Raw genomic sequence first — 25,041 nt, 5'->3', positions numbered from 1 at the left:
TTCTATTGAAGTTTGCTGCAACTTTTTAGTGAGAATAAGCGATGGTTTCTAGCCAAAGGAGGATCATTTGTACTATAAAGACAAACTAGGGAACAGGCCGAGCCCTAGAACTTTGTTCTACATAGAGAAGGAGCGTTTAATGCGTAATAAACATTTGGACTGTGTGATTCAACAACAAACACCACCGAAAAATCTGAGGAATTTGGTTAACTTCTAAATTGAACAATAGGTAAACAAATACCATCCAAATTGTACTTTCTAGGGGCAATTCATGACAGAACTAATCCGAAATGGAAAATCAGTGTTGGTTGTTGGCCAAAAGTGGATTATTATTCTCCAAAGACAAGCTAGGGAAACAGACCGTTCGCTTGAACTTTCCTCCAAAATAGAAAGAAATCTTGCAGCTCTATAAAAACTTTCTTAAGGCCTCGACACATAAGAAGCATGGCATTCTTGCTTAAGTCATATCTGGTAAATGACTAAAGACCAAATTCGACCTAATTCAAATGTGATTGTGAAATCTATTTATTAGGCCGAACTTGGCCTTTAGTCTTTTATCAGATATGACTTCAGCAAGAATGCCATGCTTCTTATGTGTCGAGGCCTTTAAGCTCCACATATCGACGCATAAAGAAGCACTGCTCTGGTCATCCGTAAAGAATCTCTTCATTCCGCATATAATAACTACCTTTATAAAGATAACCTTCGACACGACTCTAAAGACTCTCTTCCGCTGGCCTATATATCGTCAGTTATTCAGGTGACGATATACTCTCATACACTTGTATATAAAGAACCCAACACACTCGTCTATAATGTCTCCCTTCCCTTCATCTATAAAGACTTTCATGCGATCGTCTACAAAGACTCTCTTCAGCCTGTATGTAAAAACTGCTTTCAACTCGTTTGGAAAGAGTTTCCCCCGGACGTCTATAAAGACTCCCCTTAGCTCATCTATAACGCTTCCTTTCGGCTCGTCTATGAAGAGTCCCTTTCGTCCCCCTGTTAAGACACAATTTCGTTCGTCTATAAAAACTCTCTTACGCTCCTCTTAAAAGATTACATTCTGATCGTATATAAAGACTCTCTTCAGTTGGGTCGTCTATAAAGTCTCATTTAAGGTTGTCTATAAATACTCCTTTAAGGTCGTCTATAAAAACTCCTCTAAGTCGTCTTAAAAACTCAGTATCGCTGGCTAAAGACTCCCTCAGCTGGTCTACGAAGATTGCTTACGACTTGTCCATACATACCCCGATCGACTCGCCAATAAAGACTACCTTCAGCTCCTCTATAAATACTCCCTTCCGATCGTCTATAAAGACTCCACCCGCTCGTCTACAAAGACTGCCCTCCGCTCGTCTACAAAGACTTCCTTCCGCTCGTCCATAGAGACTCCCTTCCGCCTGTCTATAAAGACTGCTCGTCTCTAAAGACTCACTTCCGCTCGTCTATAATGATTCCCTTCTGTTCCTAGCTCGTCTACAAAGGCTCCCTCGTCTAAAAATACTCCCTTCCGATAGTCTATAAAAGCCCCCTTGCACTAGTCTATAAAGAATTCCTTCTACCCTGTGAAGACTCACTCCTTCTCGTCTATTAAGACTCCCTTTCATTCGTCTATAATGATTAACATCAGCTCGTCCATAAAGACTCCTTCCGCTCGTCTATAAAAACGTTCTTTCGCACGTCTATAAAGACTCCCCGCCGCTCGTCTATAAAGACTATCTTCCACTTTTCAATAATGACTCTCTTCCACTCGAATATATAGCCTCCTTTCAGTTTGTCCATAAAGCGTCCATTCTGCTCTCCCATAAAGATTCCCATCCACTCGTCTATAAAAAGTCCCTTTCCCTCGTCTATAAAGTTTCCCTCCTGCTGGTCTTAGGGACTGCCTATGAAGACTCCCCTTAAGTTCGTAAGACTGCCTTCAGATCTTCCGCTAAGACTCATTTCAACTCGTCCATAAAGACTAGTTTCAACTCGACTATAAAGATTCCCTTTCAGCTCGTCTATTTAGCTGCCGTCAGCTCGTCTACAAATGACTCGTTTCAACTCGTCTATAAATGACTCGTTTCAACTCGTCTATAAATGACTCGTTTCAATTCGTCTATAAATGACTCGTTTTAACTCGTCTATAAAGACTCGTTTCAACTCGTCTATAAAGACTAGTTTCAACTCGTCTATAAAGACTCGTTTCAACTCGTCTACTAAAGACTCGTTTCAACTCGTCTAATAAAGACTCGTTTCAACTCGTCTAATAAAGACTCGTTTCAACTCGTCTATAAAGACTCGTTTCAACTCGTCTACCAAGACTCGTTTCAACTCGTCTACAAAAGACTCGTTTCAACTCGTCTATAAAGACTCGTTTCAACTCGTCTATAAAGACTTGTTTCAACTCGTGAATAAATACTCGTTTCTACACGTCTATAAAGACTCGGTTCAACTCGTCTATAAAAACTCGTTTCTACACGTCTATAAAGACTCGTTTCAACTCGTCTATAAAGACTCGTTTCAACTTGTCTATAAAGACTCGTTTCAACTCGTCTACAAAGACTCGTTTCAACTCGTCTACAAAAGACTCGTTTCAACTCGTCTACAAAAGACTAGTTTCAACTCGTCTACAAAAGACTCGTTTCAACTCGTCTATAAAGACTCGTTTCAACTCGTCTATAAATGCTCGTTTCAACTCGTCTATAAAGACTCATTTTATTTTTTTTTCAACTCGTTAATAAAGGCTCGTTTCAACTCGTCTATAAAGACTCGTTTCAACTCGTCTATAAAGACTCGTTTCAACTCGTCTATAAAGACTCGTTTCAACTCGTCTATAAAGACTTGTTTCAACTCGTGTATAAATACTCGTTTCTACACGTCTATAAAGACTCGGTTCAACTCGTCTATAAAAACTCGTTTCTACACGTCTATAAAGACTCGTTTCAACTAGTCTATAAAGACTCGTTTCAACTCGTCTACAAAAGACTCGTTTCAACTCGTCTACAAAAGTCTCGTTTCAACTCGTCTACAAAAGACTCGTTTCAACTCGTCTATACAGACTCGTTTCAACTCGTCTACCAAGACTCGTTTCAACTCGTCTACCAAGACTCGTTTCAACTCGTCTACAAAAGACTCGTTTCAACTCGTCTACAAAAGACTCGTTTCAACTCGTCTATAAAGACTCGTTTCAACTCGTCTATAAAGGCTCGTTTCAACTCGTCTATAAAGACTCATTTCAACTTGTTAATAAAGACTCGTTTCAACTCGTCTACTAAAGACTCGTTTCAACTCGTCTATAAAGACTCATTTCAACTCGTTAATAAAGGCTCGTTTCAACTCGTTAATAAAGGCTCGTTTCAACTCGTCTATAAAGACTTGTTTCAACTCGTCTATAAAGACTCGTTTCAACTCGTCTATAAAGACTCGTTTCAACTCGTCTATAAAGACTCGTTTCAACGCGTCTATAAAGACTCGTTTCAAATCGTCTACAAAAGACTCGTTTCACCTCGTCTACAAAAGACTCCTTTCAACTCGTCTATAAAGACTCGTTTCAACTCGTCTACAAAAGACTCGTTTCAACTCGTCTACAAAAGACTCGTTTCAACTCGTCTACAAAAGACTCCTTTCAACTCGTCTATAAAGACTCGTTTCAACTCGTTAATAAAGGCTCGTTTCAACTCGTCTATAAAGACTCATTTCAACTCGTTAATAAAGGCTCGTTTCAACTCGTTAATAAAGGCTCGTTTCAACTCGTCTATAAAGACTCGTTTCAACTCGTCTATAAAGACTCGTTTCAACTCGTCTATAAAGACTCGTTTCAACTCGTCTACAAAAGACTCGTTTCAACTCGTCTACAAAAGACTCGTTTCAACTCGTCTACAAAAGACTCGTTTCAACTCGTCTACAAAAGACTCGTTTCAACTCGTCTACAAAAGACTCCTTTCAACTCGTCTATAAAGACTCGTTTCAACTCGTCTATAAAGACTCGTTTCAACTCGTCTACCAAGACTCGTTTCAACTCGTCTATAAAGACTCGTTTAAACTCGTCTATAAAGACTCGTTTCAACTCGTCTATAAAGACTCGTTTCAACTCGTCTATAAAGACTCGTTTTAACTCGATAATAAAGGCTCGTTTCAAGTCGTCTATAAAGACTCGTTTTAACTCGATAGTAAAGGCTCGTTTCAACTCTTCTATAAAGACTCGTTTCAACTCGTCTACAAAAGACTCGTTTCAACTCGTCTACAAAAGACTCGTTTCAACTCGTCTATAAAGACTCGCTTCGGCTGGTCTATAAAGACTCCCTTCTGTTCGTCTATAAAGACTCCCTTTAGCTAGTCTATAAAGACTGCCTTACACTCGCCTTTAAAGACTCCCTTTAGCTAGTCTATAAAGACTCCCTTCCGCTCGTCTATAAAGACTCCCTTCAGCTCGTCTATAAATACTCCCTTCCGCTCGGCTATAAAGACTATCTTCCGCTCGTCTTCCGTTCCTCTATAAAGACTTCCTGTTGCTCGTCTATAAGGATCCTTTCCGACCTTCTATAAAAACGGTCTTCAGGTCATCTATAAAACGTCCTTCAGCTCGTCTATAAAATGGTCTTCAGCTCGTCTAGAAAGACTCCCATCCGCTCATATATAAAGACTCCCTCCCGATCATCTGGGAAGACTCCCTTCGGCTCGTCTATAAAGACTCCCTTGAGCTCGTCTATAAAGACTCCCTTGAGCTCGTCTATAAAGACTCCCTTCAGCTCGTCTATAAAGACCCCATCCGCTCGTCTATAAAGATTCCCTTCCGCTCATATATAAAGATTCCCTTCCTCTCATCGAAAAAGGCTCCCTTCCGTTCGCCTAAAGAGACTCCCTTCCGCTCATCGAAAAAGGCTCCCTTCCGTTCGTCGAAATAGACCCACCTTCCGCTCATCTATAAAAATATCGCTATATAATACAAAGGTACTCACATTTGGTTGCAATAGTAACATGCTTGTGGTCGTAACGTTTGTCAGCCGGGCCTTTGGATTATTGTGAAGATGTCTACTTGAGGATATTGAGACAGATGAAGAGGAAGATTTTGCAGCTGTTGTTGTTGTTGCTGCTGTTTGTGAAGAGGATGATATTGTTGTTGCTGTGGAGGAGTCTTGTTCCGTTTGCTTTTCAGTTTTTATTTGTAGAATTTTATTGCGATTGCTGTTGTTGTTGTTATTGTTACTGCTATTGCTCTGTATTGTTAATGTTGTTGCACTGCTGCTGGGTGCTGCTGTTGTTGTTGATACAGTGTTGTTATTATTCTTGTTGCTTACAGCCGTGTTTGCATTTGCTATTATTGCTGAGATCTTCGGTGGTGTAGTTGTTGTTGTCGCTGTTGCTGCTGTTCCTGATGTCTTACTGGGTGAACTTCTATTAAATGTTATTGTTGTTGTTGCTGTTGTATTTGTTGCCTTTGTTAATTCTGAACTCGACGTTGTCGCCGCCACTACCAGCCCACTAGTACCATTAGTGGGTGTTGTTTGTGGTGGTGCTGCTGCACGTTCTTCTTGTAAATTGGCGCTGGTGTTAAATGCTGCACCTGTAAGAAGACCAACAAAAACAAGAAAAAATTGAATGAAGTAAAAAAAAAACATCCCATAAATACAATGAAGTTATAATGGAATAAAATTGAAGCTTTTAATGGTCGTAGCAATTCTCCAATCTGTTTCTAAACTATAAGTGGTTGCTTGGTACTATGAAGCTTTCCAGGGAATCTTGTGGAATCTCTTGTGGAGTCGTAACAATTTTGGCATTTAAACAAAACGTTACAAAAAAAGCATAACAACACCAACAATTCACCAAATGTTATTAATTTATGTGATTAGTTATGGTTTAATACAATCACAACACACACACTTACATGCACATACATACATATAAACAAAAACTAAGCATACCATAAAAGAAAAGTTAAATTTAATGAGTTTTATGATAACAACAAAAACAAGAAAGGAGGAAAATTTATAGTAAGCGTTGGGGTAAAGCCGACTTTAATAGAAGCTATGAAGGGTTTAGGGGAAAGCTCTTTCATCTATGGGGGATCCCAGAAGTCATTGTCTTTTGAAGGACTTTCCGAGATGTAGTTGTGGAGCTTCGTTTAAAAAATATTTTTGAAGGACCATAATCCAGGCTATTTTATTAGGAACTTTAGAATCATAATTACACATTAACAGAATCCATAGATTTCAAAGCCATTTAATGGTGATTTGAAAAAAATATTTTCATTAATTTTTTAGCATTAATTTTTAAAGAATATTTTTATGAATTATTAAAAATATTTTAAGGGAATTGTATAGCCTTCATTGTGGATCTTTTAAGAATATTTTTCTAGGACTTTGAAAGAAATAATCTTTGATATTTTTAAAGAAACTTCAAAATCATTATCATGGTTATGATAATAAATATTTTTTAAAATGCACTTCAGAGCCATTAACTTGGATTTTTTCAAGGAATATCAGACTCATAATCCTTGTGTTAAGTTTTTTTTTTCAAACATCAAAAACATAATCGGTTTTTTACAAACCAGGACATCAACCAATATTATCTCTCCCCAACTGTAGTGTATCCATGAAAATACCTCAACCAAAAGAACAATACCTTGGAGACTAATAATGACATTTAGATTTTTAATTCAATTCGAGGAGGATTATTCCCCAACTATGTACATAAACAGTGTTGTACTGTTGTTGTTTCTGTTGTTGGCGTTCAACGTGTTATGTAAAGACCTCCCGTTGTGAAATGTGGTGTTACCATCTGTGCAAACATAAACGATCTGTCTGGAGGCGGAGTTACATAAAAGATTGAAGAAAAAAATTGAAAATGAACTTTTCTAAGGAATTTCACGCTTATGTGAACATTCAAGAAGAAACAGGAAAATAATGAAACAAAACATAATTTTGTGGTTAGCGCATGTTCACCGTGTTGTCAGAAAGTGAACAACAATTACAACAATATTTTTAAGGGTTTGTAGGTAGGGCCGGCCAACAAATAAATTCCTCCAATCAGTAATGTGACATTATTTTTATTACAACGTAAATAAGACAAGGGTGGGAATAAATGCGGCTGGGATGAAAGAAAAATGTTTAAAAATATTTTTACGAATTATTAGGGCACATATTAAAAGTGTTTTGAGTGTGGATGGTATCACTCATAAGATATATCCTCCTCCATTATATTTGTCATTCTGTTTGTAACACATCGAAATATTCGTCGGAGACCCCATAAAGTATATACATTAGTACAATCAATTTTTTTTGATATTTGCCCCCAAAATTTTTCCATTTAACCCAAAAGGTAAACTTTAACCCGTGCAACCCGAGCTATCTTTCTTTCCATAGTAATTTTTATGGGCCAAAGAATATTCTCTAAGGCTGCAATTATGGTCCAATCAATGAAAAAATGTAACTGTTTATTGTTGTGGCTAAAAAATTATTTTAAAATACAATTAAGTTTTTATAATATGAAGTGTATAACTAAATTTGTCATCCCGATTGTAACACATCGAAATATTCATTGGAGACCGTATAAAGTATATATGTATGTTTTTGATCAGGGTAAGATTCTAAGTCAATATGACAATGTCCGTCCATCCGTCTGTTGAAATCAAGATACAGCTCGCAATTTTTAAGATAGAGCTTTGTAATTTGGTATAGAAGTTTTTGTTACTCCTAGGACGTTTGCAAATGGGCTATATAGGTCCACGTTTTGATATAGCCCCCATATAACGGTACCACCCGATTTTCGGTATTTTTAAGGTTTCAACTTCATTATCACACCGAAATGACTAAAATTTGGCACTTAGTCTTCGTTAAGGGTACACAACTTTCCCCCAGAATTTTGTCGGTATAGGTCAACGCCTTCATACTGCCCCCATAGAACGGTACCTCCCGATTTTCCGTATTTTGAAGGTTGTGACCTCAATATTTTTCCGAAATGGCTAATATGTGATATTAAGTTTTCGCTGGGAGTATAAAACTTTCCCCCGGAATTTTGTCGGCATAGGTTCACGCCTTCATATCGCCCCCTTAGATCGGTACCTCCCGATTTTCGGTATTTTGAGGGTTGTGGCCTCAATATTGCACCGAAATGGTTGACTTTTGGTATTTTGTCTTCATTTGGGCTATAAAACTTTCCATATGAAATTTGTCGGTATAGGTCAACGAGTTAATATAACCCCCATAAACGGTACCTCCCGATGTTCGTAATTCCAAATGACTGAATTTGGTTATTTAGTCTTTCACTGGGTTATAAAGTTATAAAGGGGGTTATAAAGTATTCCTGAAAAGAATTATTAGTATAGATCCACGTCTACCTTATTCCACGTAGAATCATACCTCTTGATTTCTGATATTTTTCAGGTTTTAGCCACATTATCTTACCGAAATATCGGAAATTTGGTAATTAGTCTTCTTTGAGTCTAAAAACTTTTCGCAGGAATTTGTCGGTATAGACCGACGAAATTTTCCATTCAACACGTCTATGACGACTTCCACCCGTTCGTCTATAAAGACTCCCTTCCATTTGTCTAGAAAGGCACCCTTCCGCTCGTCTCTAAAGACTTCCTTCCTTTCGTCCATATAGTCTCCCTTCCATTTGGTTATAAAGTCTTCCTCCTGTTCAGCAATAAAGACTGCCTTCTGGTCATCTATAAAGACTCCATTCAACTCGTCTATAAAGACTCCATCCCTATAAAGATTCATTTCCCTTCGTCTATAAAGACGACCTTCAGCTCGTCTATAAAGACGACCTTCAGCTCGTCTATAAAGACGACCTTCAGCTCGTCTATAAAGACGACCTTCAGCTCGTCTATAAAGACGACCTTCAGCTCGTCTATAAAGACGACCTTCAGCTCGTCTATAAAGACGACCTTCAGCTCGTCTATAAAGACGACCTTCAGCTCGTCTATAAAGACGACCTTCAGCTCGTCTATAAAGACGACCTTCTGCTCGTCTATAAAGACGACCTTCAGCTCGTCTATAAAGACGACCTTCAGCTCGTCTATAAAGACGACCTTCAGCTCGTCTATAAAGACGACCTTCAGCTCGTCTATAAAGACGACCTTCAGCTCGTCTATAAAGACGACCTTCAGCTCGTCTATAAAGACGACCTTCAGCTCGTCTATAAAAACGAACATCAGCTCGTCTATAAAGACGACCTTCAGCTCGTCTATATAGACGAACATCAGCTTGTCTGTAAAGGCGAAAATCAGCTCGTCTATAAAGACGAACATCAGCTCGTCTATAAAGAGGATCTTCAACTCGTCTGTAAAGATGAACATCAGCTCGTATATAAAGAGGACCTTCAACTCGTCTGTAAAGACGAACATCATGACGTTCTATAAAGACGAACATCAGCTCGTCTATAAAGACAACCTTCAGTTCGTCTATAAAAACGACTTTCAGGTCGTCTATAAAGACACCCTTTTGGTCGCCTTTAAAGACCTCCCTCAGCGTGTTTATGAAAATTTCCTTCTGCTATCCTCTAAAGAATACCTTCGGGTCGTTTATAAACACTCCCTTCTCACCAAAAGGCTCGCTTCTAACCTCTATAAATTCTCCTTTCAGCTGGGCATCTATAAAGACTCGCCTAATTTTGCTCGCTTAAATTCAATGATTACGATTTGTTTCCCAATCACCACAAACAAATTCTCTGTTATTAGCCATTACAAATTATGTGTACATTTATATGCCACGCAATAATATGTGTTGAAATACGTATTTAAAAATAATATACTAAAAATAAGCATTTACTATTAACTACGCTAAACACTTCTTTGTACCCGGTGCACAGTGTTAAATGCATAATGACATAAAGACAATTATATGAAAGATACGACAATAATTAATTGGCAATAATATGTGGAAATGGGCTTAGCCAATAACTGCAGATGATGCACTACAGAAACTGCGTTAATGTACGCAAAATAGCAAATTTAATTGAATGAACAGAAACTCAAAATATTTTGCTGAAGCGACAGCAACAACAACATATTTTGAGTGATAGATGTGACCGCATAAATGTATTTAAATTTCGCATATAAAAAATGTTCCATTTTCATCATAATAGGCTCAAATTTTTAACCTCATATTCGACTTCTAAAATATGGCTACCCCTATTATTGTAAGTTGTCTTTTGTTTGATTTTTCGAAAAGATTTATAGCCTTCGAGTTATCTTAAAGTTAAAAGTTATCATTAAAATGAAAAGAGGACCTCCTCGCTATTAATTTTTAATGTGAAATTTTTATTTTAAAGTCTTCAAATTTGTTTATTTCGCACTTTTAAATTTCAACCAATAGCAAAAGGAAACATACATATAATAATGACCCATAAAGTTGCAAATGCCTAAAGTCCCCTTTGCCAAGTTGTACCAACAAAATTTTAATCCACAAATCATGTAAATTTTTTGTTTATGTTTTTTTCTGCAGCATCTTCTAAGCCCAAAAGAAGCCATCCCATGCTTACTAGACTAACACATCTGTGAATTATTAGAAATATTCCGTAGTTTCTTTGATTTTGTTTTTTTTATTATTATTTGCTTTAAGAAAATCAAAGATGTTGTAATTTGGAATACCTAATGCCCAGATGAAGAGTTGTTGCAATGCAATTTTTGCAAGCAAGTAAAAAGCGACTCTAAGTTGTTGTCTTTTTTTCGGCAAAAGTTGATGACGATGTGGATGATGATGGCACAACAACACATGTTATATGCACTAAACTTTGAACCCACAAACAACAACGACAACAACAACGTCTACCTAGCATGGGAATTGGATCTATCTGAGATTTGTGGCATAAGGCAATGCACATAATCTCACAATAACCCAGCGTATATGCATATATGTAGCTGGCAAACACATGGCTGGCTGACTTCTTTTTTTCATTGAGGAAATTTTCATAAATTTTTTTGATTTATTTTTCTATGGCATTTTTGTTTTTTGTTTAAACGCTAATAAATCCAATGGATATTCATTGAACGCCCACTGTTTTTTTCCTATTTTCGTGGTTACCATTAGGACCAATAATTGCTGTCATATTGGTAAAGCCTTAGTGTTGATATCGGTTCATGTACATGCCACCAAAAACCCATCCGCAATCCTTTGCTTATTATTCTCCAAACTTTTTTAATAATAACTTTACAGTTTTGCATTTTCTTTCACGCTGGTTTGCGTTTAACACGCAAACACAATTTCCACACAAAATATCCAAAATATTACAACGTATCTTGAAGTCTTAATTAGAAAAAGCCTAACATAACCATGTGCAAGAGCTTTAAAGCATCTCAAAAATCTTCATCATCATCAGCAGCAAGCAACTAACAGCCATTAGATTAAATAAAGCGTCATTTAAAAAGGAGTGCACAGTGTTCCAGAAAATACTCAAAACGATTTTGGCATTGAAATGGGCGGCATCTCATCTATGAACACTCCGCCTATAAAGGCTCTCTTTAGCCTACCTAAGATGACCCCATTGTGGTCGTTAGTCTAGAACAAATAACTTTACATTAACGATTGTTCTCTGAAATAACCGATGAGGATCGGATTACAGCGATTTCATTTCACTACTATTAGGACTGAACTTAAATACTTTACACTGTTCCTCTCGGCTATGAGTTCATAATATTAATCATTGTTCCCAAATTTTTGTTCATAGTTGGCTGTTTTAAGGCTTCCGTTACTTAATGGAATCCGCATCGAATTAACCTCCTCCATGAAAATACATCAGATCGTCTATAAAGACTAGCTTTAGGTCGCCTATATAGACTCCATACAGGTTGTCTACAAAGACCCGTTTCCCTTTAGCTTGTCTACATTGGACGCCATTTGAGGTATTACGCCTTCTTTCACTACTTCCTGAGATCGTTCACATTTGATCAATTTACGAAATTATTGCTGCATTCCATTCCATAGTTACAATTCACGGTGCGCCTTAACTAAATTTAAATAAAATGTACTTACACTTGGGACGTTTTTGCGGTTTCTGAAACTACAATGTTCATAGATGGAAAAAGCAAAATAACAAAAAATCGCCGGAGGGATTTTCAAATAAATCACGGTCAAAGTTCACATTTTTAGAGCTTTTTTAGGTTTTCACGATTTTGTTTGGAAAGCACCTTTCATTTAAATTTAGTTAAGGCGCACCGTGAATTAAGTTTAGTTTTGACCACTGAGTTTAGAAGGGCTGTATTTATAAAGACATCTATAAAGGCTTACTTCATCTATAAAGACTGGTTTCAGTTCGTCTACAAATTCTCCCTTCAGCTGATCTAAAAATTCCCTTCCATTTGTCTATAAAGACTTCTTTCAGTTCGTCTGTAAATACCAGTGAACGCAGACAAACAAAACGATTGCCATACCAATCACACAAAGTCACAAACTTTTCAATTGCTCTGAATCGTTTCGCTCTCAAAACAAAACCACAAACTTTTAAATGCAAACCCATAAGTTTTGTATTTTTCCTATGGAAAATACGAAACGAAGCCATTGGAAATGTTTCATAAAGTATTTTTACGTACGCTGGTAAAGACTCCCTTCAGCTGGTCTGTAAAGACTTTCTTCCACTCGACTGTATAGACTCCCTTCAGCTCGTCTATAAAGACTCTCTTTAGTACGTCTATAAAGGCTCTCTTCAACTCTTCTTGAAAGACTAATTTCAGGTCGTTTATAAAGGATTCCTTCGCTTCAAATTGTCTACGTTGGGTGCCACTTGTTTGGATTTTTCTCATTAGCTCGTCTAAAAAGATTCTTCAACTCGTGTATAAAAATTCCCTTTTGCTTGTCTATAAAGACTCCTTCAGCTCGTCTATAAAGACTTCCTTAGTTTGTGTATATAGTCTTCCTTCAGCTTGTCTGTAGGTACTCCCTTCGGCTTATCTGTAGATATTCCCTTCAGCTCATCTATAAAGACTTCTCGCCTCGTCTATAAAGACTTCCTTCACCTCGTCACTGGTTGCACCACTTATTTGCCCCGTTTGCCTTATAGACGAGCTATGAAGACTTGCTTCAGCTTGTCTACAAAGACTTTCTTCAAGTTGTCTAAAAAGACCGGTCTATAAAGACGTTCTTCAGCTGGTCTATAAGGACGTTCTTCAGCTGGTCTATAAAGACGTGCTTCAGCTGGTCTATAAAGACGTGCTTCAGCTCGTCTATAAAGACGTGCTTCAGCTCGTCTATAAAGACGTGCTTCAGCTCGTCTATAAAGACGTGCTTCAGCTCGTCTATAAAGACGTGCTTCAGCTCGTCTATAAAGACGTGCTTCAGCTCGTCTATAAAGACGTGCTTCAGCTCGTCTATAAAGACGTGCTTCAGCTCGTCTATAAAGACGTGCTTCAGCTCGTCTATAAAGACGTGCTTCAGCTCGTCTATAAAGACGTGCTTCAGCTCGTCTATAAAGACGTGCTTCAGCTCGTCTATAAAGACGTGCTTCAGCTCGTCTATAAAGACTTGCTTCAACTCGTCTATAAAGACGTGCTTCAGCTCGTCTATAAAGACTTGCTTCAACTCGTCTATAGAGATTTCTTTTAGTTCATCTATAAAGGCTCCCTTCGTGCGTCTATAGAGACTCCCTTCAGTGGTCCATAAAGACTCCCTGCAGTTCGTCTATAAATACCCCCTTCAGCTAGTTTCAAAGGACTACCTTCAACTCGTTTCGAAAAACTACCTTCAGCTCGTTTATAAAGACTTCTTTCAGATCATCTATAAAGACTCACTTCAGCACGTCTATGCAGGATCCTTTCAGATTGTCAACGTTGGGCGCCACTTGTTAGGATTTTTCCTATTAGCTCATCTTGAGAGATTCCTTCAGCTCTCTAAAGACTCCCTTTAACTCTTCTACTTCAGTTAGTAACAAAGGCTTTCTTCATTCTTCATTTTGTCTATAGAGACTCCATTCAGTTCGTCTATAAAACTCCCTTCAACTCGCCTGTAAAAATTCCCTTCAGTTCATCTATAAAGCCTCCATTCAGCACGTCTATACAGACTTCTTTCAGATTGTCTACGCTGGGCGCCACTTGTTTGAATTTTTCCCATTATCTCGTTTTAAAATATTTATTCAGCTCGTATTCAGTTTGTCTAAAAAGACTCCCTTGAGCGCGTCTTTACAGACTCCTTTCAGGTTGTCAAGATGGGCGCCACTTTTTTTGATTTTTCCCATTAGCTCGTCTTGAAAGATTTTTTCAGCTCGTGTATAAAGTCTACCTTTTGCTCGTCTATAAATACTCCCTTTAACTCCCTAAAAAGTCTATAAAACTCCCTTCAACTCGCCTGTAAAACTTCCCTTGAGTTCGTCTATAAAGCCTCCATTCAGTACGTCTATACAGACTCCTTTCAGATTGTCTACGCTGGTCGCCACTTGTTTGGATTTTTCCCATTATCTCGTTTTAAAAAAATTATTCAGTTCGTAATCAGTTCGTCTTGCTGCCTCTGGTTTATAAAGACTTGCTTCATTCAGTTTGTCTTTTAAGACATGCTTCAGCTCGTCTATAAAGACTCCCTTGAGTGCGTCTTTACAGACTCCTTTCAGGTTGTCAAGTTGGTTTATAAAGACTTGCTTCATTCAGCTTGTCTTTTAAGACATGCTTCAGCTCGTCTATAAAGACACCCTTGAGTGCGTCTTTACAGACTCCTTTCAGGTTGTCAAGTTGGGCGCCACTTTCTTTGATTTTTCCATTAGCTCGTCTTAAAAGAGTCTTTCATAAAGAATCCCTTTAGCTCGTCTATAAAGTCTACTTCAGTTTTTCTATGGAGACTCCCTTCAGCTTGTCTATAAATACTCGCTTCAGCTCATCTATGGAGACTCATTTCAACTCATCTATTAAGTCTCTTTTCAGCTGGTATATAAAGACTCTCTGAAAACTCCATTCAGTTTATCAACGTTGGGCGCCACTTGTTTGCATTGTTCGTCTAATTTAACTACGTAATTTCTGCAAACGTTTGTCACACTGTGCTTTGTCAAATGCACTTCCAGATTCCAGTAGAAACATTTTACAATGTGTTATCGTAGTCATATGCCACCACTATTTGCACCTTGGACAACACTTTATGTGCATGATGTTATTAAATTGCTTGAAATATCGGGAAATATATTCACACAAACACACACACATAAGTATTTATGCACATATGCATCTAACATAGTTCACAATAATAACTCTAGCTAAGCAATGCCTACTTAAACTGTTGGAGCTTCCATCAAAATGCATTTGATCACTTCATTATTCTATGGAATAGGACCCCTTGAAGCAGCGTTGCTTACTCTCCTCCCGTGTGATTGGCAAAACATTACATGCTCGTTGTTAGCATTATTTATTGCCAAGTAAATAAAATTGTGTTCATAAAAATTTTGAATTTGAAATTCCATGAAATATGATAGCGTTATTAGCAGTTTTGTGTCTCGCTACAAAAAAGCAAACAACAACAACCAATCAAAACCACCTTGTTTATGATGTTGATCAAAGACTTCCGTCCGTTTTGGTTGCATTGGGCATCACTAACGCCAATGGTGGGAAAATCGTGATGTCACAGGGTCATTGTAAATATCTTCTAAGTTTTCAGATACTTCTGACTTCCTTTGATGGCCTGTAGAGTCTCTTAAGGATAGTCTGGAGCTAGGCAAAGCCATGATAGTCTCTTGATTTCAGTATAGCTTCTAGTTTTTGTTATATGATATCGTTTATGTTTTGTACAAACTTCGCCTAAAGCGCATCTTTCTTATTTCAGGATTCTCCTTCAATTATTAGTGGACCTTGGTCCATCATCATCAATTGAAAACTTTCTGTAATATCTTATATATAAACCCAATATTTTTTCATAATATAGACACGCATTTTTTTTTTTGCTTCCGACACCACTCTCTTCCTCATCATTTTTCGATTAATAAAACACAATCCTCTTTCTGGTTTGACTATAGCGGGAGGTTTATCGGTTTTAAAAAATACAATTTTGATAAAAGATTTATTAGCTCGCCGCTAATAAAATTCTTGTTATTAAAATTGACCCGCCTTAGCCAATGGCAGTTTATTTTCCACCTCTTCCAAGTTATCGGAGGTTTTTTTTTAACTGTTGCCATGGTGATTTTTCATTAGCATCACAACCCAACAATCGTTCATATCGTCATTATCACCGACAGTGTCATTCATCTGTGAACAAGTGTTGTGGTCTGGTGGTAAACGTTTGATGGTTGGTTAGTTGTTGCAACAAATGACACACAGCCAGCCAGCAACTCGGTAACACAGACAACATGCATGATCTCTCTCGACCAACAATTGCTGCAATTGCTTGGGGTGGTTGGGACCAGCTTTTGGGTTTTTTTTTAAACACCACGAAATGTAGGTGAACAACTTGTTTTTGCCGGACTATGTCAGTCTTTGGGTGCAAAACGCATGTGCCACGCGTATCTCAAGCGTCTTGATAATGAATGTTGTTGTCGTTGTAACGACGCCCAACGGAAATGTTCAGCAATGGCAGTGTTTTGGCAGTAAAATAAAAATATTAAAAAAAGAAGAAGACAAGAAACTAAACTTTTTTTCTTCTTAAAAAATAATTCCTCTCATTGAGGATTGGGCAATGCTGTTAGCGGTTGTGGTGGTGGTGCTTTTGCTGCTGTGGCGCATAGTTAGAGGCTGGCCAGTAGTTTTTTTGTCTTTGCTTTTAATCGTTTCTCATAGCAACATTTTGAGTATTAATCAAAGTTGATTTGAAAATTTAGCAATCATTTAATTATGGGATTATAATCAATCATTCATTCCGATTCATGGAAAATGCGTACCCGCATTTCTGTTTAGAATTGGTTCAGAATTTTGTTGTGAGAAAAATGGAATTTTCAAACATTCCTGGCATTCTAAGAGGTGTTTAGGTTTAACGTGAACAAGTAAAAAATCGTTAATAAAAAATGGAATAATTATTTTTTGACCACGGATACCCCAAATGTATAAACTAGGTCTTAAAATGTATCTAAAACTATGTAAGGCAATGAGTCTCCCGTGAGCGTAAATTTACTCTGATCTAAAATGTCTTCAATCTAGCGGCACATTTATATGGTGGCTATATCAAATTGTGGACCTATGTTGGAAATCTCAAAGGTCAAATTACAGATAGTTCGGTCAACAAATACAGCTAAACTCCTGCAACACCTAAAATCAGGTCAAAAAATTTACCAAAAATCCCCAGAAAACCGAAAATCGGGAAGTACCGTTACATGGGGTCTATACCGAACCATGGACCTATGTTAACAATTTTCCGTGGAGATGTTTTGTGATCACTTGTAACCTCAGGCGTCAAATTACATGCAAATCCGTCAAAAAGGCAGCTAAAATCTTCAAAATACCGAAAATCCGGAGGTACCGTTACATGAGGGCTATACCAAAACATGGACCTATATATTAACAATTTTTGGTGGAGTAATTTTGTGACCACTAAGAACCTCAAGTGTCAAGTTACAGGTAGTTTGGTCAAAAATGTAGCTAAAATCCTTAGAGTACCGAAAATCGGGAAGTACCAATACATGGGGGCTATTCCAAAACATGGACCTATTTTGACAATTTTCCATGGAGATGATTTGAGACCACTTGTAACCTCAAATGTCAATTTCCAGATAGTTCGGTAAAAATGTACCAAAAGCCTCAAAACACCGAAAATCCGGAGGTACCTTTATATGGGGGCTATACCAAAACATGGACCTATGTGGAGATGTTTTGTGCCCACTGAGGACCTCAAATGTTATATTACAGGTAGTTCGGACAAATAAGGCTGCTAAAATCCTCAAAATACCGAGAATCGGGAAGTACCGTTACATGGGGGCTATACCAAAGCATGGACCTATATACAAACAATTTTTGGTGGAATAATTTTGTGACCACTAGGAACCTCAAGTGTCAAGTTATAGGTAGTTCGGTCAAAAAATTTAGCTAAAATCCTTAAAATACAAAAAATCGGGAGGTATTGGGACAGAACAGGGTTACAAGTTTTTGCTACACATGAAGGAAAGGAGACTTCAGTGGCTACCTAAACTGAGTGTTTATTGGACAACCTTGATGGAGCCCATATAGTCTACCAGAGGGGAGTCTTTATAGACGAACTGAAGGGGAACTTTGTAGACGACCAAATACATCTGCTGCCATGGAGGAAGGGGGAGAGGGGTTGGGGTGCCGTACTCGGTATTCATTGTACCTTTGTACTATCTGCGCATCAGTATGAATGCTATTCAAGCCTGACTGATAGACCCGTTGCTCGTTTTTACCTTTAAACCTCTCGCTCTAGATCATAAAGATATCTCCTGACGAGCCTGAGTGGGGAAAGCTTGCCCACTATATCGTGGCAAGGATGCTCATGGCGGTAACACCCAAGCAGGTATTGCATCGACAATATCTTGTTGTGTTGATGTATCGAAGATGGTCCACTGGTGCCATGAGGAGGCACCCTGTTGTAGTCCTCAGTGTGAGCGGCATTTTGGCAGGTTTGAATATTCTTCCACTGTATATGGCTAACATTTGCATACCACTCTGATGCCGCATAACTTACCACAGACAGGCCCATTGCTTTACAAGACATCAATAAGTCTTCTTTGTCAGCATGCCAAGTGCTGCCGGCCAGCGACTTGAGAATCTTGTTCTTACTTGTGATCCTATCGCAAATAGCCGTGGCTTGCGCATATGACTTAACCATTCTGTCGAACATTACACCCTACATCATGGGGTAGTTAGTGATTGGAATCAGGACACCATCGAGCATTATTTGACACATGTCATAGACAACAGGACCAGACGCCAAGATCATGCAATCATTCGCATTCCTTACGGTCTCTATGCCGTCCGGTGCGTGTCGAATTCCAGAAAGTTAGAGGTTAAACAGTTCCGGAGATATCACCCCGCCTTGGGGAATTCAATATTTAACCCTACGGACTTCTTATTTCTGCAATCCACAAACTACTAATGTCGTGTTGGACAATTGGGAACCTGTTTCTCATCAAGGAGAGGAGTAGTGGCTTTAGAATCTTCGCTACCGGCGACGAGAGGGAAATCGGCCTGTACGATTCGCCTCTACTGACATTCGTATCTTGCTGGCTAGCGAAAGATTGAGGACACTTCTCAAATACTCAACTTCGGTTTAATATCTCTCATCGTAAATTGCGGTGGTAAATCTTCGACAGGGAGCGCTCTTATATGGCGTAGCACACTCCTCTTCGCCCATGATGCTCTATAAATTTGCCAGTTAAAATAAAAAGCGCACCTATTCGGATCGGTGACTGCCACGTCGTTGAAAGTAACAGCCATTCTACCATCCTTCCGGCCGGGTTCGAGAGTATTTTAACCCACAGTTTTACATTGCTTCATATGGTTTAGCCACTCGCCCCCGCTGGGAAATTTTGTCTGGATGTCCCAGACAAATTTCTCAGCTACTTGAGAATCTGAGAAGCAATGGACTGCTCTCTGAAGCGGTAATTAGTAAATTCTCTAAACCCTTGCCAACCAGCTTTTTCATTGTTCAGGAAAAGTACGCCGTTCAGAGGTTACGAAGTCGGTTGGTTCGTTACGGAAACGATGATCGAAATATGGTATGAGACAAGAGAAATGACGGGTAGCCAGGCCACGTCATTTATCAAACAGTTTGACTTACTGATGAAATTTGGCGAGCTGTGACAGTCTCCTCGTATCCTTTTAGGGACGCATATTTCCTAGCCAGTGCTGTTTGCCACTGGTTATTGCCTAGGACGGAAAGCTAATGATGCATATTAAAGTCCCCTAGCACCAGACGATTATTGCCCTCCATTCCATGTATGGGTCACTGGAGTCAAGCTCAAGTGAGATAGGTCTGTACTAAATAGATTGGTGTATAAGGAAGACATGTACTCCTCCTCCTCCGTTTCTGGTATGATCCTTTCTTAAAACAGGTGACATGAGCTTTGTTTCGTGGATCGCGGCGACCGACTCATAAAGTCTACAATTTCGCTGACTTTGTTGAGGAGACCGTTGCAATTGAATTGCAGGAACTATGGAATTTCGGTGCGCTGAGGAAAAACATGTGGTGTTAGATGCTACGTTTGTTGTTGTTGTTGGGAAGACTGCGGGGCTGTCTCGCATTCCGACGACGAAGTTGGAGTCACGCTGGGAGATGCATCATAACTTCTATCGCAGTAGTCCTGGAGGCGGTAAGGTCCAGTGTAGCCTCGGAAGTGCTCTGCCCACATCCATTAGATCTCACCGATGTTGGCAAGTATGTGGTGGATGTAGATTTGGCAATCGGAACAGATCCATGGCCTGGGGTTCTGCTCTCTACCCTGCCACAGACCTAAAGAGCTCGGTGCAGGAATTCCGTTATTTTGCTCACTTTATTACGGTGACCGTTGCAATTGAATTGCAGGAACGATTAATTTCCGGTGCGCTCAACAACAACATATGGTATTAGAAGCTGGGTTTGTTATTGTTCAACATAGGTCCACATTTAGGTATAACCCCCACATAACAGTTACTCCCAATTTTTGGGTTTTTGAGGGTTTTAGATTAATTTTTTTGCCTGAACTACCCATAATGTGACATTTGATGTTCGCTGTAATCTCGATATGGAGGTACCCATATAACGGCACCTCCCGATTTTCGGTGTTTTGCGGATTTTAACTGCATTTTCCGACTGAATTTGACATTTGGGGTTCCCTGCAGCCACGAAACTTCTCTACCAAAAATTATCGTCATAGGTCTATGTTTCTTTATAGCACCCGAACAACTGTGCCTCCCGATTTTAGGTAATTTCAGTGTTATAAATAAATTTGTTGACCGAACTACTTGTATTTTGACATTTGAGTGTCCTAGTGGTCACAAAACTTCTCCAAAAATATTGTTAACATAGGCCTACTTCTTGGTATGACCCTTGATAAGTGTCCAAAGAAACACTCTGGTCGAGAATTTCTTTGGCACTACCTAAATTTTTTTGTTGGTTTTGTTTTCAAGTGAAGTTTCTCGAGTTTAGGTAGTGGCAAAGAAATTCTCGATCAGAGTGTTTCTTTGGACACTTTTGAGCGAGCAATTGACACTTGGGTATAAAAAAGTTTCTTGTTGAAAAACAAGAAACAAGGGAACTGATGAAGATCTGTGGCGAGATCTGAAACTATAGTCTTCCCTGCCTTATCCCATTTTAAACATTGCCAATTTTTTCCCTCTAATTAAAGTTGTTTTAATGAAATATTAAAACAACGACTATGGGATTAAGCCTGACTATTTTGAAAAGCAAAATAGAAGTCTTCATCCCAAATAAAAAATGCCAACCCTCCTGAAAATGAATTATTTCATAAAATTTCAGTATATTTTATGGTGGAGGGTGTTTTTTAGAGTTTTTAAGCTATTATATGAGGAAGTATGGACTTGCCATGAAATAGTTTGTCAGGTGACACAACGTGGAATTCAGTGTCAACCTAAAGCCAATCACGGCAGTTTCTTATTATATACCATACCCTAACTGAGTTACAATAGTGGATTATTAAATGATACTTATGACCAACTACCAGAGATAAAAAAGTGTAAACATTACAGAATGTTTTGGAGAATTTTTTAGCTGTGTTCCTGCAATTATTATAAATTGTTTTTGAGATAATATAACCGTTGAATTCGTTTTATCGAATATTGTCGAGGGACTTCCGCAGCAGTACTCGTGTACTGTTCCTCAGTTATAACCTAGGCATAATTGTGGATTTGTTTGAGAACATATTTGAGTATCACGATCAAACGCTCAAGCAACAATAAATCTTCATCATTGTTTTGAAAAATTAGCTTTTAATATATTTTAAAGAAAATTCACAACACTTTCGATTTTTACAATCAATGAAATGAAAATGAAAAATAACTCTTGGAGTTGGTAAATGAAAAGCGTGTAAAACTCAAATAATATTCAAACGAAAAAAGTCCAACTAATCAGTGAAAAGAAAATGGCAGCATACTTTGCAGAATGTAAAATGTATCCTTTTATATAGAAAATAAAACAACAACTAACAAAAAGTCCAAAAAGTGAAGAGGATGCCGATGAAATCGTGACTAAATGCCGTGTTAATCTGATAAATGCATCACAATGAATCTCATATTAAAATACCAAACACTAATTGTTATAAACACTAAGAAGTAAAGGCCTCCAGAAACAGCAACAACAGCAACGGCAACCAATAAAATGCCTTGGACCCCATCCCCAGCATTTAATTCAATGAATGATGTTGCCCTCCTCACACCCCTCGTAGTCTCTGCTTTAAAATCGTTGTATTAAAGGACAGGCGGCCAACAAAACAAATGGACAACCATGCAAAAAGATTGGCTTTTTGGCTTGTAAATGAAGTGGCAACAACAGCAACAATAAAAAAGAGGAGTAAGATCATTTGGTTAGACATACCAAAGACAGACACTTAACTAAGCAATTAAGTAATAGACATAAAGTGTATTTCCTTATACAGCTTTATAAAAATAGCAAACCGCAACAATAACAACAACAGCAACGATGCAAGCAATATTATTTGTGTTGTTAGAGTGTCCAAAGATTTTTTTGTTATTAGAAAAAGAAAAAACACATGAGACATTACCGAAGTTGGGTTTTTGAATAGCAGAATATAAAAAGGTGTTGGTTTTTTGAGGAATACTTGTTAAGTGAAGTAGGGCATGTAAGCTACCAAGCATCCGTCCTTGCCGCTTTTATCATGACAATGCTCAGGATTTATCTTGGTCTCTCTTTCATCTCAAATTTATACTGAGCTCCCTGTTGTGTCACCTAGGGAACTGCCTTTAACATCCGATAAAGGTAGTGAGGTAAGATATACAGCACTCAACAGTCGCAAATTCAGTGTCCACAATGAAACATGTGGCAAGGGAAGTAAACTGATAGACTTCGCCGATTTACGCATCTCGATATTAAGAAGTTTACATGGCCCTATCACAAAAAAAGAAAAAAAATACAAAGTATGACATCGGATTGGTGCAATCACAATAGATAGGCAGAGCATATTCCACTCAACTTCCCAATTGCTAAATGAAAATCCTTCTCGTTCCGATAACATATCTGCGAAGTGGCTAATTATTGCCTACTCTATGCCAACAGAAGCAAAATCCACACTTGGATACCAGAGGCCTCCAGCAAGGAACCTATGATATGACCAGTACTGTCTTGCTGCTACCGAAGAGAAGAAATCGGCACCCAGAACTACTCTGCAATCTGCCGAGGGTCTGGCAGCCCATAGTGCGAATATCGTCTTCGAGGATCAGCCTCCACCCTTGGCAGCGGAAGAGCAACAGATGCAAAGGCAAACGAGAGTCGTCTTGACACAACTAAGGTCTGGTTGGTGCAGCCGCCTCAATTCTTACTGGTCCAAGATTGATGGCACGCGGATTATTTGCCCAGCTTGTGACACCGGTCCGCACACTACGCAGCACCTGGACTAATCACTTTGCACTAATCCTATTCAGGTGGCGTCCTTTCTGAACTTGCAGCTAGAAGCAGAGCCGAATCAATAAAATGAAGATATACATGTTCTTGTTGTAGAAGCTGCTACAACAACAACAACTCTGCAATCCGTAGCAACGCGTAGCGCACGGGAGACGTATAGAAAGAAAAGTCTTTTCCACAAGAAATCGAGAGAAATGAAAAAGCGTTAGTGTGAGAAAATCGATATGTACAGGAGCCAGAATGAAGTCCGGAAAATCGATCAAACAGTAAAACATAAAGCGAGAAGAGCAAGGAAATATGATAACAGACACCCAGAGCTAGTTCATGTTAAGGAAGGAGCATTATTAACTAACAAACTGTTGGTATCAAATACTAACGAAGACCAAGACCAATCCCAGTCTGGTTCTGTACACTGGGTTGACAAGGAGGAATCTTCGACAAGGGGTCGTCACCTCAACAATTATGTGTTTATACATTTTTTACCGTGGGAGCGGCAATATATCCCGAAATGACTGCTCTGGAATAGAGAAAAACTCCGGGCCATACATCTGTTGCGTTATCCAGATCCGCATCCTCCAAATGTCAACATCGGTGAGATGTAATGAATGTAGGAAATGGTTGCACTTCCGAGGCTTCTGTGGTCTCAACCGCTGCCAGGACTACTACGATTGTAGTAATGTGACTGCACCAGATCGTCAGAATACGAGACTCTCCGCAGTGTCCTAAATAACAACAAATGATACAACTAACACCACATGTCGTTGTTCAGCAACCCGAAAATGCATCGTTCCTGTTCAAAGCGGAACAGAAAGACTTAAAAATTCTTTAAAAAGTCCACGCTTTATTGGCTAAAGGAGGGCTTGAAAAATTCTTTAAAAAGTCCACGCTTTATTGGCTAAAGGAGGGCTTGAAAAATTCTTTAAAAAGTCCACGCTTTATTGGCTAAAGGAGGGCTTGAAAAATTCTTTAAAAAGTCCACGCTTTATTGGCTAAAGGAGGGCTTGAAAAATTCTTTAAAAAGTCCACGCTTTATTGGCTAAAGGAGGGCTTGAAAAATTCTTTAAAAAGTCCACGCTTTATTGGCTAAAGGAGGGCTTGAAAAATTCTTTAAAAAGTCCACGCTTTATTGGCTAAAGGAGGGCTTGAAAAATTCTTTAAAAAGTCCACGCTTTATTGGCTAAAGGAGGGCTTGAAAAATTCTTTAAAAAGTCCACGCTTTATTGGCTAAAGGAGGGCTTGAAAAATTCTTTAAAAAATCCACACTTTATTGGCTAAAGGAGGTCTTGAAAAATTCTTTAAAAAGTCCACGCTTTATTGGCTAAAGGAGGACTTGAAAAATTCATTAAAAAATCCACACTTGATTGGCTAAAGGAGGGCTTGAAAAATTCTTTAAAAAGTCCACGCTTTATTGGCTAAAGGAGGGCTTAAAAAATTCTTTAAAAAGTCCACGGTTTAATGGCTAATGTAGGGCTTGAAAAAATCTTTAAAAAGTCCACGCTTTATTGACTAAAAAAGTGCTTGAAAAATTCTTTAAAATGTCCACGCTTTATTGTCTAAAGGAGGGCTTGAAAAATTCTCTAAAAAACCCACGCTTTATTGGCTAAAGGAGGGCTTGAAAAGTTCTTTAAAA

At 38.5% G+C, this 25,041-nt stretch overlaps 1 protein-coding gene across 2 annotated transcripts in view; it reads right to left on the bottom strand.

The window, feature by feature from the left end:
* Positions 1-25,041, bottom strand: part of Hr38 (Hormone receptor-like in 38) — a 214,961-nt gene that overhangs the window by 6,849 nt on the left and 183,071 nt on the right. For both annotated transcript variants that reach the window (XM_073969553.1, XM_073969552.1), the window contains exon 2: positions 4,947-5,551. In XM_073969553.1, the coding sequence (XP_073825654.1) occupies positions 4,947-5,551 (605 nt within the window). The remainder of the gene's footprint in view (positions 1-4,946; positions 5,552-25,041) is intronic.

The sequence above is a fragment of the Musca autumnalis genome, unplaced genomic scaffold (assembly GCF_047663935.1).
Source record: "Musca autumnalis isolate F117 unplaced genomic scaffold, ASM4766393v1 scaffold_2, whole genome shotgun sequence".
NCBI lineage: Eukaryota > Metazoa > Arthropoda > Insecta > Diptera > Muscidae > Musca > Musca autumnalis.
This window is presented reverse-complemented; position numbering and strand designations above follow the sequence as displayed.